The following is a 13,240-nucleotide window of genomic DNA, read 5'->3' as shown; positions in this document are numbered from 1 at the left end:
ACAAATATTGATGATTTCATATGATGGATCAACACAAGATAGAATATAATTGGGAAGCGGAAATAAAAGTCAACACGTTTTGTTTTTTTTAAAGTTCCTTTACAACAGGAAAATCTGAAAAGTGTGGCATGCATTTCTATTCTGCCTCATTTACTCGGATACCATTAAAAAAGTCAAACACAATCAACTGCCTTTAGAACTAATACATTTGTAAAAATAACCTGCGTGGAATTTAATACCAGTATACATCCTACCAAAAAGCCTACGGTAACTCTGAAGGAGCTGCAGGGATCCACGGCTCAGGTGGGAGAATCTGTGGACTAGATGACCCTTGTTCATGCGCTTCACAAATTGGGTCATTATATCAGAGTGGCAAGAAGTAGTTTTAGCCATAAAAACTCCCATTTGCAGTTTGCCACAAGGCATGCAGATGACATGCAAACGTGGGGGAAAAAAAATGTGATCTGGCTAGATGAAGGAAAGCTTAACTTTTGGCCCACATGCATAATAGTATGTGCGACAAAACACCGCCTATCACCCTGAACATAAAATGGCAATGGTAGGTAGCATCAGGATAAGGAGATAATTTATTTGTTTTAGCAGAGACAGGTAACCCAGTCAGAGTTGACAGGAAGATGGATGGAGCCAAATACAAGGCGATCCTGATAGAAAACCTGGCCAAGCTTAAGGCTGGGGCAGGCATTCCACCTTTCAACAGGAGAAAGACCCTAAATACACATCAGAGCTACAGTGGAATCGTTTTAAGTCAAAATACATACTAGTGTTTGAATGGCCCAGTCCAAGTCCAGACCACAAGCCATTTGAGAATCTGTGAAAATACTTGAAAATTCCCGTTTTCAGACACTATCCATCTGACTGAGCTTCAGCTGTTTCCCAAAAGAAGAATGGACAAAAATGAAACTTTCTAGATGTGCAAAGCTAGTACAGACGAACCAAAAAGAGACGTGAAGCTTATTCTCCAAACTCCTGGACCAGGGACCCTGAACACAAATGCATGTCTCACGTTTTAGATTTTAACTGTAATAAAAAATAAAAAAAAGTCTTGACCATTTTCTTTCTACTTCCCAATAATAGACTACTTCTTGTTGTGTGCTCTATCACACAAAATCCTAACAAAAACACAATTAAGGTTGAAATGTTGAAACGATTAGGCGCTGTATGCCAGATCAGCTCTTCTCCTATAGGGGATACATACATGTTTTTGAAGCTTCTAAAAGAAGCACAGATATACCTTGAGTAATTGTTACATTTAGCTTTCTACCCCTCTAGGAGTCCATTTGTCTTATTTTACTTAAACCTGAACTATAAGTGCAATGCTGAGGCATTTTGCCACAGCTACAGTATGGTATAATAAGTGTGACGTGTTGGATTAGTAAGGCAGTTAAGTAGGCCTAAAAAGGACTTTTTTCCCCAGTATGATGTACAACACAATGGTGGAGAATAACATTGAAGCGTCTGCCATTTAAGTCGGGTTCTAGAAACGTCGCTAGATTCCTGCCACGCTTCCTAAGTGATGGCATGCACTTCCGATTTGGTTGATTTTCTGCGGGGTTTAGCTTAGTTATGGATGAGATCATTGCGTTAGTTGTGGTGGTAGCACCCTCTATAAGACTGTGTAGACTAAAATACTTAAACGGCAACTTCCTCGACCTCTGCAGAGCTGATTAGTGTGATCTTAGTGTTTACTTGATTTGCCAGATTTGCCCGATTTGCTTGCTTTAGCCGCTTTGGTAGCTTTGATGTCCATTTTGGTCTTTTGGATGCGAGAGAAGATCTCCTTGAAAAGGGCCTTGTACTCTGGAGTGTTCTGTCCCAGCCGCTTATCTACTGCCTCCACCTGCTTGCTGATGCTCTCGATGGCCTCGGGGGTGGAGGGGGAGTGGGTGGGGGTGGGGGGCGGTGCCGGGACGGGACCCATGGCACAGTCTTTCATGGACGGGTCACGGGAAACAGGACGGGAAGTCTGGACGCCGGCGTGGCACAGGCTCTCCTCGTGCCGCCGGCATTTGCCCAACAGCTCCTCGTACTTCTCCAGTAAGGCGTGGTACTGCTCGTCCACCTCCCTGAGGATGGACATCCCCCGCTTCCTCACGCTGTTGGCGTGCAGAGCGTAGCTGCCTCTCCTGCGGCCGGAGGCGTCCCGGGCCACGATGGCGTTGAGCGCCGTGTCGCTGCAGCTCTTCCTCACGGGGCTGGACTCTGGCAGCGCCTCGCCTCTGACGCCTCCTCCGCCTTCCGTCTCCTCCCTCACGCCGCCGCCCCCCTCCGCGTCCTCCACTTCCAGGAAGGTGTCGGTCTCCGGGGTGATGCTGAGGACGGTCTGGGTGAGGGCCACGCCGTCGTCCTCGCCGCTCAGCAGGAAGGTCCGAGCCCGACGGAGCTGCTGCAGCTCCTGCAGCTCCGTCTCCAGCTCCCGTACGCGCGCCTGGCAGCTCTCGGCATCCTGGGAGCACACAAAAGCAATCAGGGGCTTAAGTTTGATTTTGTCCTCCTCTTAGATCCGTCCATCCGCTGAGAACGGAAAGAGGATGGCACAGCTGCAGACCTACTAAGACACAGGTGTCAAACTCAAGGCCCGCGGGCCGAATCAAAATCTGAGGCCCGTCAAGGTAAATTATCCGGCCCTCAAGAGCCAAAAAAAAAAAGGCATATCATGTCATTAATTAGAGGTATATATCCTTTTAAAATGTATAAAGTGGCTAAAACTTTGCCTCCTGTACGTGTAACTCACCCCAATATCAACTTTTCTTGCAGATAAACTGTGTAAACTGGGCCTAAGGTTGCTATTTTTATGTTACTGTGCATTTTTTATACTTCTATGTGAACTGGAATGAAACTATGAAATGAAAAGTATCGTCTATACACGTGCAACCGGCCCTTTTAATAACTTCATGACGCCAAAGTGGCCCCATATAGAAATGAGTTTGACACCCCTGTACTAAGAGAAGGTCTTTCACTAAAGCTGAAAGGCCAGGAAGGGATTAATTAATTTAATTAATTAATTAATGAGAGCAGCAGCAAAGAAAAACGTGGAGTCTCTGGAGGAGCTGCACAGGTTACACAGAACACATTTTTTTAAATAAAAAAAGAACAATGGTAATGTCAATAAAACATTTTATCATTATGTTGGTCTATATTTAATATTGCTTTATCATCTATGATACCAATAAAATACAATAACATGGGCCATATTTTATTTTATTATATCCTAGAAGCATAGGACATTTCTGCTGAGCCAATCACGGTGCTCCTGACCTGCACCCGCGTCTGCAGCCGGGAGAACTCTGCGACCAGCAGGTTGCACTCCTTCTCCACTCCCTCCCTTCGGCCTCTCTCGGTCCGGACGGCGGCTCTCAGCGCCGACACCGCCTCCCTCAGGTGCTGGTTGTCTTCTTCGTGCGGCTGGCGCCTGGCGTCCACGGTGAAGCTCTCGGCCCTGCCCACCACGAACTCATCCTCGTACCTGAGCAGAAGAGATTTGCGTTTTTTTTTTGTTCTCGCCCACTGGGATGCGCGGCGAAAGCCGGCCGCCTCCCTTTCCTGCCGCAGAGCACCGGCCCCTACCTCGGCGCCGTGCAGAGCTCCCTCAGGCACGGGAAGGAGTGGATGGTCTTGCGGCGCTCCCTTTTCTCCCTCCGGACTCGGAGCTGCTCCATGGAGCGCAGCTGCTCCACCTGCGCGGACAGAGACTCCACCTGGTTCTGCAGGGTCTCGATGTTCCCCGTCAAGCTGGAGCAGAGAGGAATACAAGCGGCATGGGGTAGAGTCGATAAGAAGTAAAGGAACAGAGAGGAGCTCTCCGTCCTTCACACCTGTCGATCTTTTGCTGCGAGGCTTTGCTGTCCCTGACCAGCGTCAGGTTGGTGCGCTCCAGCTCTCTGGCTGTGCCGTCCAGCTGCTCGTACACTTTGGCATGCTGCTCGTTCATGTCCCGCAGGACCTCCAGCTGCTTGCTCAGGTACTAGAGAACAAACACAAACGCAGATTTGATAGACGTATTGGCACTATTTGGACTTATCAAGATTTAAAAGTGCAACTTGAAGAACCTTTAACGCAGGGGTCACCAACATTTTGGAAACCGAGAGCTACTTCATTGGTGGTGTGTCATACGAAGGGCTACTTTGAACCGGAAGGGTTAACTTTATGTTAAATAAACACATTTTTCATGCTTTCTACTAGATATTGCCATTTTTAATCTATATAAATGCAAGTGTGAATAAACAGGAAGAGTAATGGAATAAAATAAAGTATTTGATGCAGATCACTGGTAGATTTGGCTTTTTTTTTTTCTTAGAACAGGCTGGTGGGCACCACATGTGGTCCTCGGGGGCCCGCGGGCACCATGTTGGTCACCCCTGCTTTAAAGGATACCCCGGGGATGGATGTGTGGGATGGATGGATAACAGAACCCAAGCTGTGGGGAGTGAAGATACTGTGGCATGAACTCATGATGCCACCACTTAGAGGTCTTACTAAATATATAAATACCCCTTGGGCAGGCTTGGCCTTTTGTCATAAACTAACTTTCAACTTATAATAGTGATTTTATGTGACAAGCAAACACAAATAGTGCACAGCTCTGTAGTGACACTAAAAAGAGTTTTATGCCTTTATTTATTCTTTTTTTAAACTACGGTTTGTGTTTTCTGCCACACATCCAGTGATTTTTTTTTTTGTTTGTTTTTTTGCATACATACTTGTCAAAAAGTTCCATTTTGGACTCATCTGACCGGTGCAGTAAGTTAATAACTTGTATCTAAACAAACAAATGGCCGAGCTGTGGATCTCTGGAGATGCGGTATTCCTGAACTCTGTGAGACGTTCTAAGCTGGGAATATTGTTTTTACAACCTAATCCTGCTTTAAATCGCTCTAAAACCGACCTGCTTAAAGTGTTCCTTGGTCTTCATGATGCCATTTGTTCTCCGACATAAACCTCTGAGACCTTCACAGAACAGCTGGAATTATACTAAGGCTGGGCGATAAATCGATCTAATCGAATCATTCTAATTTTGGATTTTTTTAAGATTTCATATTTGGAAAATCAGGATTTTTTTTTGGGAATGAACTCATTGGGCTTCCATGAAGAGAATAGCGTTCAATACTGTTTAGGAAATATATTGTCGAAATATTGTAACAAGGATTTTTTTTTACCAAAATACGAAGCGGTTTCATTTACTCAGTTGCTTATTTTTCCTGAAGTTATTTTGAAGTTACACAAGTGTTCTTAGCCTGTTCTTTCTTAGCTTATTGTGTAATACCATTAGCAGCACATTTAGTTATATTTTCAGATTTTACACCGCAGGCCTGCCATCTTGTTTTACGGGCATGTTTCACAGCTTGTATTTAGTTGCACTTTGAATTCAAGTCAACTCCCAGACAAAATGCTTGAAATAAAAGACAGATTTTAAAATTTCTTACAGTTCTTTTTGTGAAATTAAAAAAAGGGGCGGGCGTCGATTAATCAGATATGACTTAACAATAAAATCAAAGATTTTATTTTTAAGTCATATCGCCCAGCTCTGATGTATACAAAGATCAAATCGCACACAGGTTAACGCCATTTGCTATTAGGGGAATTCTGGAGGTAGATGGTTGCAGGGGATATCATTCAGGGCTATCAGACAACTCTGTGTCAGTCTATCCTAATAAAACACACCCAAGTTAAAGGTTTTCAGGTTATTTTAAGGTTTTTAAAAGTATGCATATCGTTGTAGGCACTGTATGCCCTCTAGTGCTCTGAATGCGCCAGCCCATTGTAAACCCATCTCTGCTCTCCTTCTGGGAACCTCTCTTTTTCTTTGTCTGTAGGTGCTACGTAAGCTATTTTTACTTACACGTATGTGTACCACTTTACAAACACTTTAAAAGAAATGAAAGGTATAAGTGACTGGGTGCAGCTTTATTAGGGATGCAGCTGTATTCAGATCCACTTCCTGTCATCAGGAAAAAGAGCTGATGCGATGGTTTCACACCCATGATTAATGGTGGTTGATGCGATATTCAACGGCTCCTTGAGCGAGCCCTGGGCTGCATTCCCTTCAGAGTTATTGGCCACACACTGAAATAAACAAGTGTGCGATAAAAGCGAGCCGGCTCATCAGATTTCTAATCGCCGCCGCGCTCCGAGCAGAACCGAGCCGAACCTGGACAGAAATAGGCAAAACTCTAGTGTTCGTACCTCAATCTCTTGCACTTGCTCCTCATTAGTGATGTACATCTGCTGCAAAGAATCCTCCAACTCTTTGTTCCTCTCCAGTAAAGTCTTCCCCAGCTCTGCTGCCAAGTGGAGATCTAGGCGTGAGGAGGAAAGAAAGGGAAACACTTAATAACAAAAGGTGCCAGATTCAAAAAGCACATGAAAAAAAAAACTGAAGGCCATCCAGAGGAGGGAAGTGACAAATGAAGGAATGGATATTTATGCCACTGAATGAGCAGAAAAAGGAAGATAAGCTGCGGATTATTCAGGAAGTCAAATCAAAACATGGCAGCATCATTTATAGTATAACTGTCAGACTCTATGGTGCACTGTGGTCTATTTAAGGTAAGAGAATAATAGAGTTTGGGTTGATCAAACAGGTCACCTCATTCTGCAGAGCAGCAGCCCATTTATAGGAGCAAGGCAGAGAGCCAGACCTTTTCTCTGCAGCACGCCCACCCCTGCAGCTTAATATGAAGGTCAGGCACCGATGCCAAAAGGATTGCTTTCCTCAGACGCAGCGTGTTGAGATGCTGGAGGCTTTTTTTTTTTTGTTCAGAAAAACAGCAAAACAGTTTCTTTATAATAGTTCCTTTGGTAGGATCGGGCCACACTTTACCGTTCCCATTTAGGCTTGCACTCTGCTTAGTGCACACACTGCAAAAATAGAACTAAAAACAAGTAAAATCTTCTTGAAATCAGTGTATTTCTCCTTGATTTCAGCAGGTAAATAAGTCTATTTGCCAATGGAATAAGATTTTTCCACTTAAAATTGGAACAATTCATCTCCATCATCTTATTTCAAAAGCAGGATGTCTAATTATCTTATTTTAGGGGTAAAGATACTCATTCCATTGGCAGATAATCCTATTTACTGGCTCAAATCAAGGACAAATAGACTAACTTTAAGAATATTTTACTTGTTTTTAGATCCGTTTTTGCAGTGCATCCAGAGAAAGATGAGTCGCTGTCATCCTCCTCTGTTCTCGCTGCACTCTGACTCAGCAGACCTGCTGGGCTACATTGCTGGGCGTCAGCAAGATGCGGTCTGCAGCCTCCCTGAGAGAGGAAGAGGAAACTAAAGCACCAGAGGACATCCCTGATTCAGTTCTGCCCTCAATATCACCACGGAGTGCTAAACGGGGGCTATAAATGCTAAGCTAACTATACCACCTAGTGTTGGAAGACTCTTTTTAGAGAGAAATATAGACATTTTTGGAAGGACCCATATCGTTCCAGACCATAATAGCATCTCCACTGTGTTAAAAGATTTTCTTGGATTTGTAACTTTTTGCCTTTTCTCCAGTTTGCTTTTCCTTTCAGAAAAATCTGGACTGGCTACACTGAGCTGGTTTCCGATGAAGCTTTTGGCACACTCAGAGGTCCGCTGAAGAACCAGTCGCGTTTCTCAACTTATTCATCAGGTGTTTCATGGCTCTTTCCCCTCTTCTTCAGGACAAGACTTCCCTTTCCTGCTCATCTGTTGACAGCTCACTTCTTTAGGCCGGCCACGTCGTTTTGTCTCCAGTTGTATGTGCTGCACTGACTAGTTTAAGGCCGTCCTACACAACATGCACTGCAAAAACGGATCTAAAAATTAAGTAAAACGTTCTTAAAATTTGTGTTTTTGTCCTAGATTTGAGCAGGTAAATAATATTGTCTGCCGATGGAATGAGTATTTTGACCCCTAAAATAAGATAATTAGACATACTGCACTTGAAATAAGATGGAGATGAGTTGGTCCTATTTTAAGTGCACAAATCTTATTCCGTTGGCAGATCATCTTATTTACCTGCTCAAATCAAGGACAGATACATTCATTTTAAGAAAATATTACTTATCTTTAGTTCCGTTTTTGTAGTGTGGCATGGCATTCTAAGCTTTAGGCAAAAAGCTCTTTGGACGCTTATTTTTTGAAGCAGCATCACGGTTGTTAAAAGTGGCATTTTCATTGATTGCAAAGTGATCTTCTAAAATGGGTTTGACCCAGATACACCTGCTGATGATGAGCTTCCAGTTAATGTAGAAAACTAAAGAAAAGAGTCCCAATGATACAGAGTAATCGCAATTAATAGCGTCATTGCAATAACGAGAAACAGTATTGCAATTTGGCATGTACTTGACATCATGTAGCCCTTCCGAACGCAAAAAAAAATAAAATAAAGTCTTCAATCATGATTTCAGCAAGAATTATGCATTTAGAATTTGCAAATTGTACCTCAACACCACAGCCAGTCCCAATTCCACCAAGTAAAACAACTACATTTATTCCATGTACATGTGTTTCACTGCCTTAAGCGGCGAGTTGTGTCAAAGTGAACACAACACGCCATCTGGGGAAGAAACATCCAGGAGGATCAGGAGGAGGAGAGGAGAGGGAAAAATAATCACAGAGAGGAGGAGAGAGAGAAGACGAATCCAAAGAGCTCACTAGACAACGAAATGTGCAAGTCAATACTCGACCCACACGGGATGAAATCACACGGGGTGGAACCCACCTAGAACCGGCTCAAACGAGCAGAAACCTTTGTGACCTCCAAAAGTCCAAAAGAGTTTAAAAGCGCCGACTTTCTGTGGCCAGAAGTCTTGTCGGGTCTTGGAAGTGAATGGACAGCCTTGTATGCAAAAACTATTCCTAAAGAAGTGGGGGTGAGGATGTCTTCCACAGCTGTGTTGTTTTGACAGGTGTGCGTCACCCCTGAGATTCACTGGAATGGGGAAAACAGGGCTTCTCGCGTTTCCACTTTCCTTTGCTGCAGATGCGTTACACATCAGGCTCTAGGAACGTTCAGGGACTAGAAATGTGTTTTTTTTTTTTGATATTACGTTTAAAATCCTTGTTTGTGTTGAGAGGTTTTGATTTCGGTATGCCTGCTTTGACGCAACAGACAAACGTTATAATCAAATGAAAGTTTAGCCGGGATGTGTTGACGCTGTAGTATTGGGGTTTAAGGCGGGAAATACCAGCTGTGATGAAAGCAAGCGCTGCCAGGCTGAACCAAACTAAACACGGCAGCGCAGGAGGACGCACGCGTAGCTGCTGCTGTCACATCTGTTTTTTTTCTTTGATAAAAGAACAGCAAGAAGTGCCTTCCCTAGTTTACCTCGTCATGGTTTCTCAGGCGCCTGCTGCTTACATTTTAATTCAATACCGTGATTGGCTAAAACCAACCTTTGGTAGGCGGGCACTAGGTGTCGCTTCCCCCCAATCAGCTTGGAGAGTTCTGATGAATGTCCTTCCTTTCCCCAAACGGATCGAATGGAGCAGTCCCAGATTGATAATGGAAAGATTGATTAAGGGCTTTGAAAACCCAGAGACTGTTCAATGTCTTATTGGAATCACACTTAACTAGCCTCAGACAATACTACATTACTATAGTAAAAGAAAAATGCTTCAAAGTTTAGTTACACCCCCCCCCCCCCTCCTGCAAATACAAACCAAGCTCTTTATGTCAGTTTTCAACATAATCAGATTAAAGTTGCTACAATAATAAAAAAATAAAAACATTCAGATAGTCTGGTAACTTTAAGGACCTTTGGGCTAATTTATCAAACCCATTTACAAAAATGATCCTCAAACAGAGCCCACTAGGAATATTAAACATTAGTACGGCCAAAATGTTCCTCCCAGCTTAAAATGGGAACAAATGAATAGATTCTTCCCTGAAATTAAGTTAGCTCTGAACTATTATCTCCTCTAAAAAGGACACAATTTCATCAGCATTAGACTTCAATACCACTGGCTTCCCAGTGATGCCTGTCTGCAGGACAACAAGGTGACACAATGACAGCGGTGTTCCTCCCTGACGCTGTAGCATTTAGAAATGTCACCCACGACCGACTCAGCCAGTCAGCACTTTGAGCTCCATCAGCTCTGACATCCTCCCTGCTCCATCAGACACAGCTCCCTGCGTCGATGCACATGTGAAGACCCAGCTGAGGTCAGGTTATTTTAACTTTCACCTTTCCGTCTCTTCTATTCGTCCAGCTCTAGCTGGCTTTGTTTCAGCTCCGTTATCGTTGGTGTCTCCCACAAATAAAGACCCGGGAGCTTCTGTTTGCACAGGTCGCCGCTGGTGCGCCACAAACAAATGGGGTTTGGAAACTCTACAAGCGAGCAAATGCGTGCCCCGCGTGTGGTTTTCAGCCCAGCAAATTCCCAGCATCAGCACCATTTCAGCCACAGAAAATGCACCGGTATAATTAGCTGGCACACAACAGCAGGAGGCTGAGAGAGAGGGGAAGACAGGAAATGAAGTAAGTGGTGCAGGGGACCTGATGACTTACCAATCACTTCAATTAGGTCCTGCAGAGATCTGAGCACAGAGCTGTTGGTCATTCTGTACATACTGCCCATATGACAAGTTGACTGAAGGGTAGGTCTGGTAGGCTTTACAGTACAACAATATGGCTCCTAGACTGATATAACTATATTAAACTGATGGAATCGAAACAATATAGCTCACGGAAACTCATGGGACGGATGGAGCAGATGGGGGGGCCTTGAATGGAAAGAGGCTATTTAGACGAAGGAAAACCTTTCACTGTAACAGTGACTATTTTTTCTCCTTAAAGCAAGTTAATTCAATCAAAGTACATGTTTCTGAGTTACAGTTATTGATTCGCCAAGACGTCGGCTCGTGATCGATCCACGTCTTTGTTGTTGGAATGAAGCAGATTCCCCTTACTTGCATTTCAACGTTGGATACTATCCATCCATCGTTAATGGCCACTTATCCATGAAGGGTTGCAAAGATAGGACGCCTATCCCCATTGCTCATTGGTCAAGAGGCAGGGCACGCCCTGGACGGGTCGCCAGCCCCTCACAGAGACTTACAGGACAAACAACCATGTGCTGAGGGCAGTTTTGTTAAACCAATTAACCTAACAGCCATGTTTTCAGACTTTGGGAGGAAACCTGAGTACCTGGAAAGAACCCATCCACCTACAGGGTGAACATGCAAACTCCACTCAGAAGGCTGGGATTTGAACCCATGACCTTCTTGCTACAGGCAATAGTGCTCCCAATTGCCCTGCTGTGCGGCCAACTTTGGATACTAAATATTGCATTTCTGCATCTATATATGCAGAAATATCATGTGGAAATATCTATATTTCCACATGTGTTCCGCTGCATCCTGTTTACCGGGAACAGTTCCTCTCTACTTTCGCCACATGCTTGCTCAGAATGAGGGATTGCTGCACAGTTAATGGCACTATGCAATCAGCTGGGCCTCCTTAGATGTTTTTTTTTAATCAATCCACAGTACTAATTGACTTTGAGTACATTGTATTATAGAGGGGGGGGGGCAGAAGTGGAAAGTAGCTGAATTCTGAATCCGTCTATGGGGTTGGACTGACTCGATCCTATATTTCTGTATATGACTTGGATCTTTTTATCTTGTAATGAGTCTTGAGACGAGTAACGACTAAAATACCAGTACCGATACCGGAAAAAAGTGCTTTTCTTAAAGTTTGGACTAAAAATAAAACAATAAAAAATCCTGTGTAATATTTTGCAACCGGAAGAATTTTTAAGATTATTTTATAAAGATTTTTAACCTTACAAGGGGTGCCACTAAATGTGACTAGTGATGTATGTTAAATAATACTTTATCCTGGAGAGTTGTTTAAAACCAAATCTTTGACTGTACTGCTTTGCTTGTAAATCTATTTATTCAGGATACATTGGGTCTGCCTGTAACGTCCCCGTGTAATTGGCCCCAATAAAACATTAAGAAGGCTGTAGAATAAAAAGTGTCTAATGTATTGCGTCCAAACATCAGGGTGCTCTTAGGAGCCAACTTCTGAAGTGATGAACGCCAGACCCTCACCCTCCATCACTCCCTTTTTTATCAGTGTTGTTTCCCACAGAAAAGCAGAGAGGCTGCTGCCTACCATCCCCAGCCCGGTGGAGGCCCTCACTTGGCGTGCTTTCAATGCATTGTTGTCAAAAGAAGCACGACCTGCTCCTCAGAGGAAGCTTCCCCAGCGTGAATTTCTCCGTTCGCTTCGATGACACCCAGCAAAATAAAAAAGAAAGAAAGCTCGGAGTGACATCTCCGCCTCGGCCTGGGCGGCAGCTCCACACAGAGCCTTTTGTTCAGCCGCGCCGGCCCCGGCGGCGGCGCGCGGCGGCGGCGGCGGCGGCTGCAGGAGGAGGGGATGCTGCGGCTCGTCTCGTCTTACCCTGCTCCAGGTCTTGTTGGTCGTACCAAGGCTCTTCCTCTTCGGTTACGAATTCCTCCATTGTCCCAGAGCTGAGCATGGGTGTCCCCTCCGTTCAGACAGCGAGGAAAATAAAAGAAGACAAGCAGCAGCAGCAGCCCCGCCAACGCCTCTCTCTCTCTGGCGGAACAATAACCCTCCAGCGGCGGCGGCAGGAAGGAGCCTCCTCCAGGAGCCGAGCAGAGCAGCGGTCCTCTCCCCTAGAAAAGCTGCTCCCCGGCCGGCTGCAGGCTCCCGTCTCTCTCAGTGAGGGGAGGGCGGCTCTACGTGTTTCCTCTCTCCTTCCGCTTCTCTGCTGCTTCCTTCAGTCGCATCCCTCTCTCGACATGCCGACCCAGCGTAAGCACCGCCGGCCCGCCCCGGAGCTCCGGCCAGCCGTCGCAGATGCTCCGGCAGAGACGTGGCGAGCACGACACCAGAGCCGCACCTCCTCTCTCCATCAGCTGCGCACCCGCGATGCCTTCACGTGCAGCTCGTGCAGGCCGCGCTTCTTGCCTCGACTCAAGCGTGCAAGCTTGCCAACGTGAAGCTATCCTTTTAAATCCATTTACCGTAATGACATTTCTACCTAAAACCAAGAAACATGATCTGAGAGAAAATCAAACAAACAAACAACTGGATCTAAACCATAGTACTAATTATAAATACACAGACTGAATTATACAACGCTTTTCTGGTCACGCTGACCACTCATAGCGCTGTAGTCGTCACATTCACCCAATCGCACATTCTTACAGCGATCAGTGGACAACTTGGGGTTAAACGCCTTGCCCAGGGGCACATAGACACGTGA

The 13,240-nt window shown here is 44.9% G+C and overlaps 1 protein-coding gene across 1 annotated transcript; it reads right to left on the bottom strand.

The window, feature by feature from the left end:
* Positions 1-1,032: 1,032 nt before the first annotated feature.
* LOC105927346 (cerebellar degeneration-related protein 2-like) lies at positions 1,033-13,006 on the bottom strand. Its single transcript, XM_012864053.3, has 6 exons — positions 12,409-13,006; positions 6,202-6,314; positions 3,834-3,982; positions 3,586-3,750; positions 3,277-3,484; positions 1,033-2,464 (listed from the first exon to the last, which is right to left on the bottom strand). Exons 1-6 carry the CDS (start codon positions 12,485-12,487, stop codon positions 1,697-1,699), a joined length of 1,482 nt encoding a protein of 493 aa, XP_012719507.2. The 5' UTR covers positions 12,488-13,006; the 3' UTR covers positions 1,033-1,696.
* Between the last annotated feature and the right edge of the window lie 234 nt (positions 13,007-13,240).

Source organism: Fundulus heteroclitus, chromosome 10 (assembly GCF_011125445.2).
Source record: "Fundulus heteroclitus isolate FHET01 chromosome 10, MU-UCD_Fhet_4.1, whole genome shotgun sequence".
NCBI lineage: Eukaryota > Metazoa > Chordata > Actinopteri > Cyprinodontiformes > Fundulidae > Fundulus > Fundulus heteroclitus.
Note: the sequence above shows the minus strand (reverse complement) of the source record. Positions and strands in the feature narration are given on the sequence as shown.

Excerpts from the sequence above, each read along its gene's own strand:
- LOC105927346 (XM_012864053.3), bottom strand. The coding sequence starts at position 12,487 with ATGCTCAGCTCTGGGACAATGGAGGAATTCGTAACCGAAGAGGAAGAG. Across the intron at positions 6,315-12,408 it reads CCAACAAGACCTGGAGCAGG|ATCTCCACTTGGCAGCAGAG; the intron begins GTAAGACGAGAC and ends CCTCACGCCTAG. Across the intron at positions 3,751-3,833 it reads TCGCAGCAAAAGATCGACAG|CTTGACGGGGAACATCGAGA; the intron begins GTGTGAAGGACG and ends TCTCTGCTCCAG.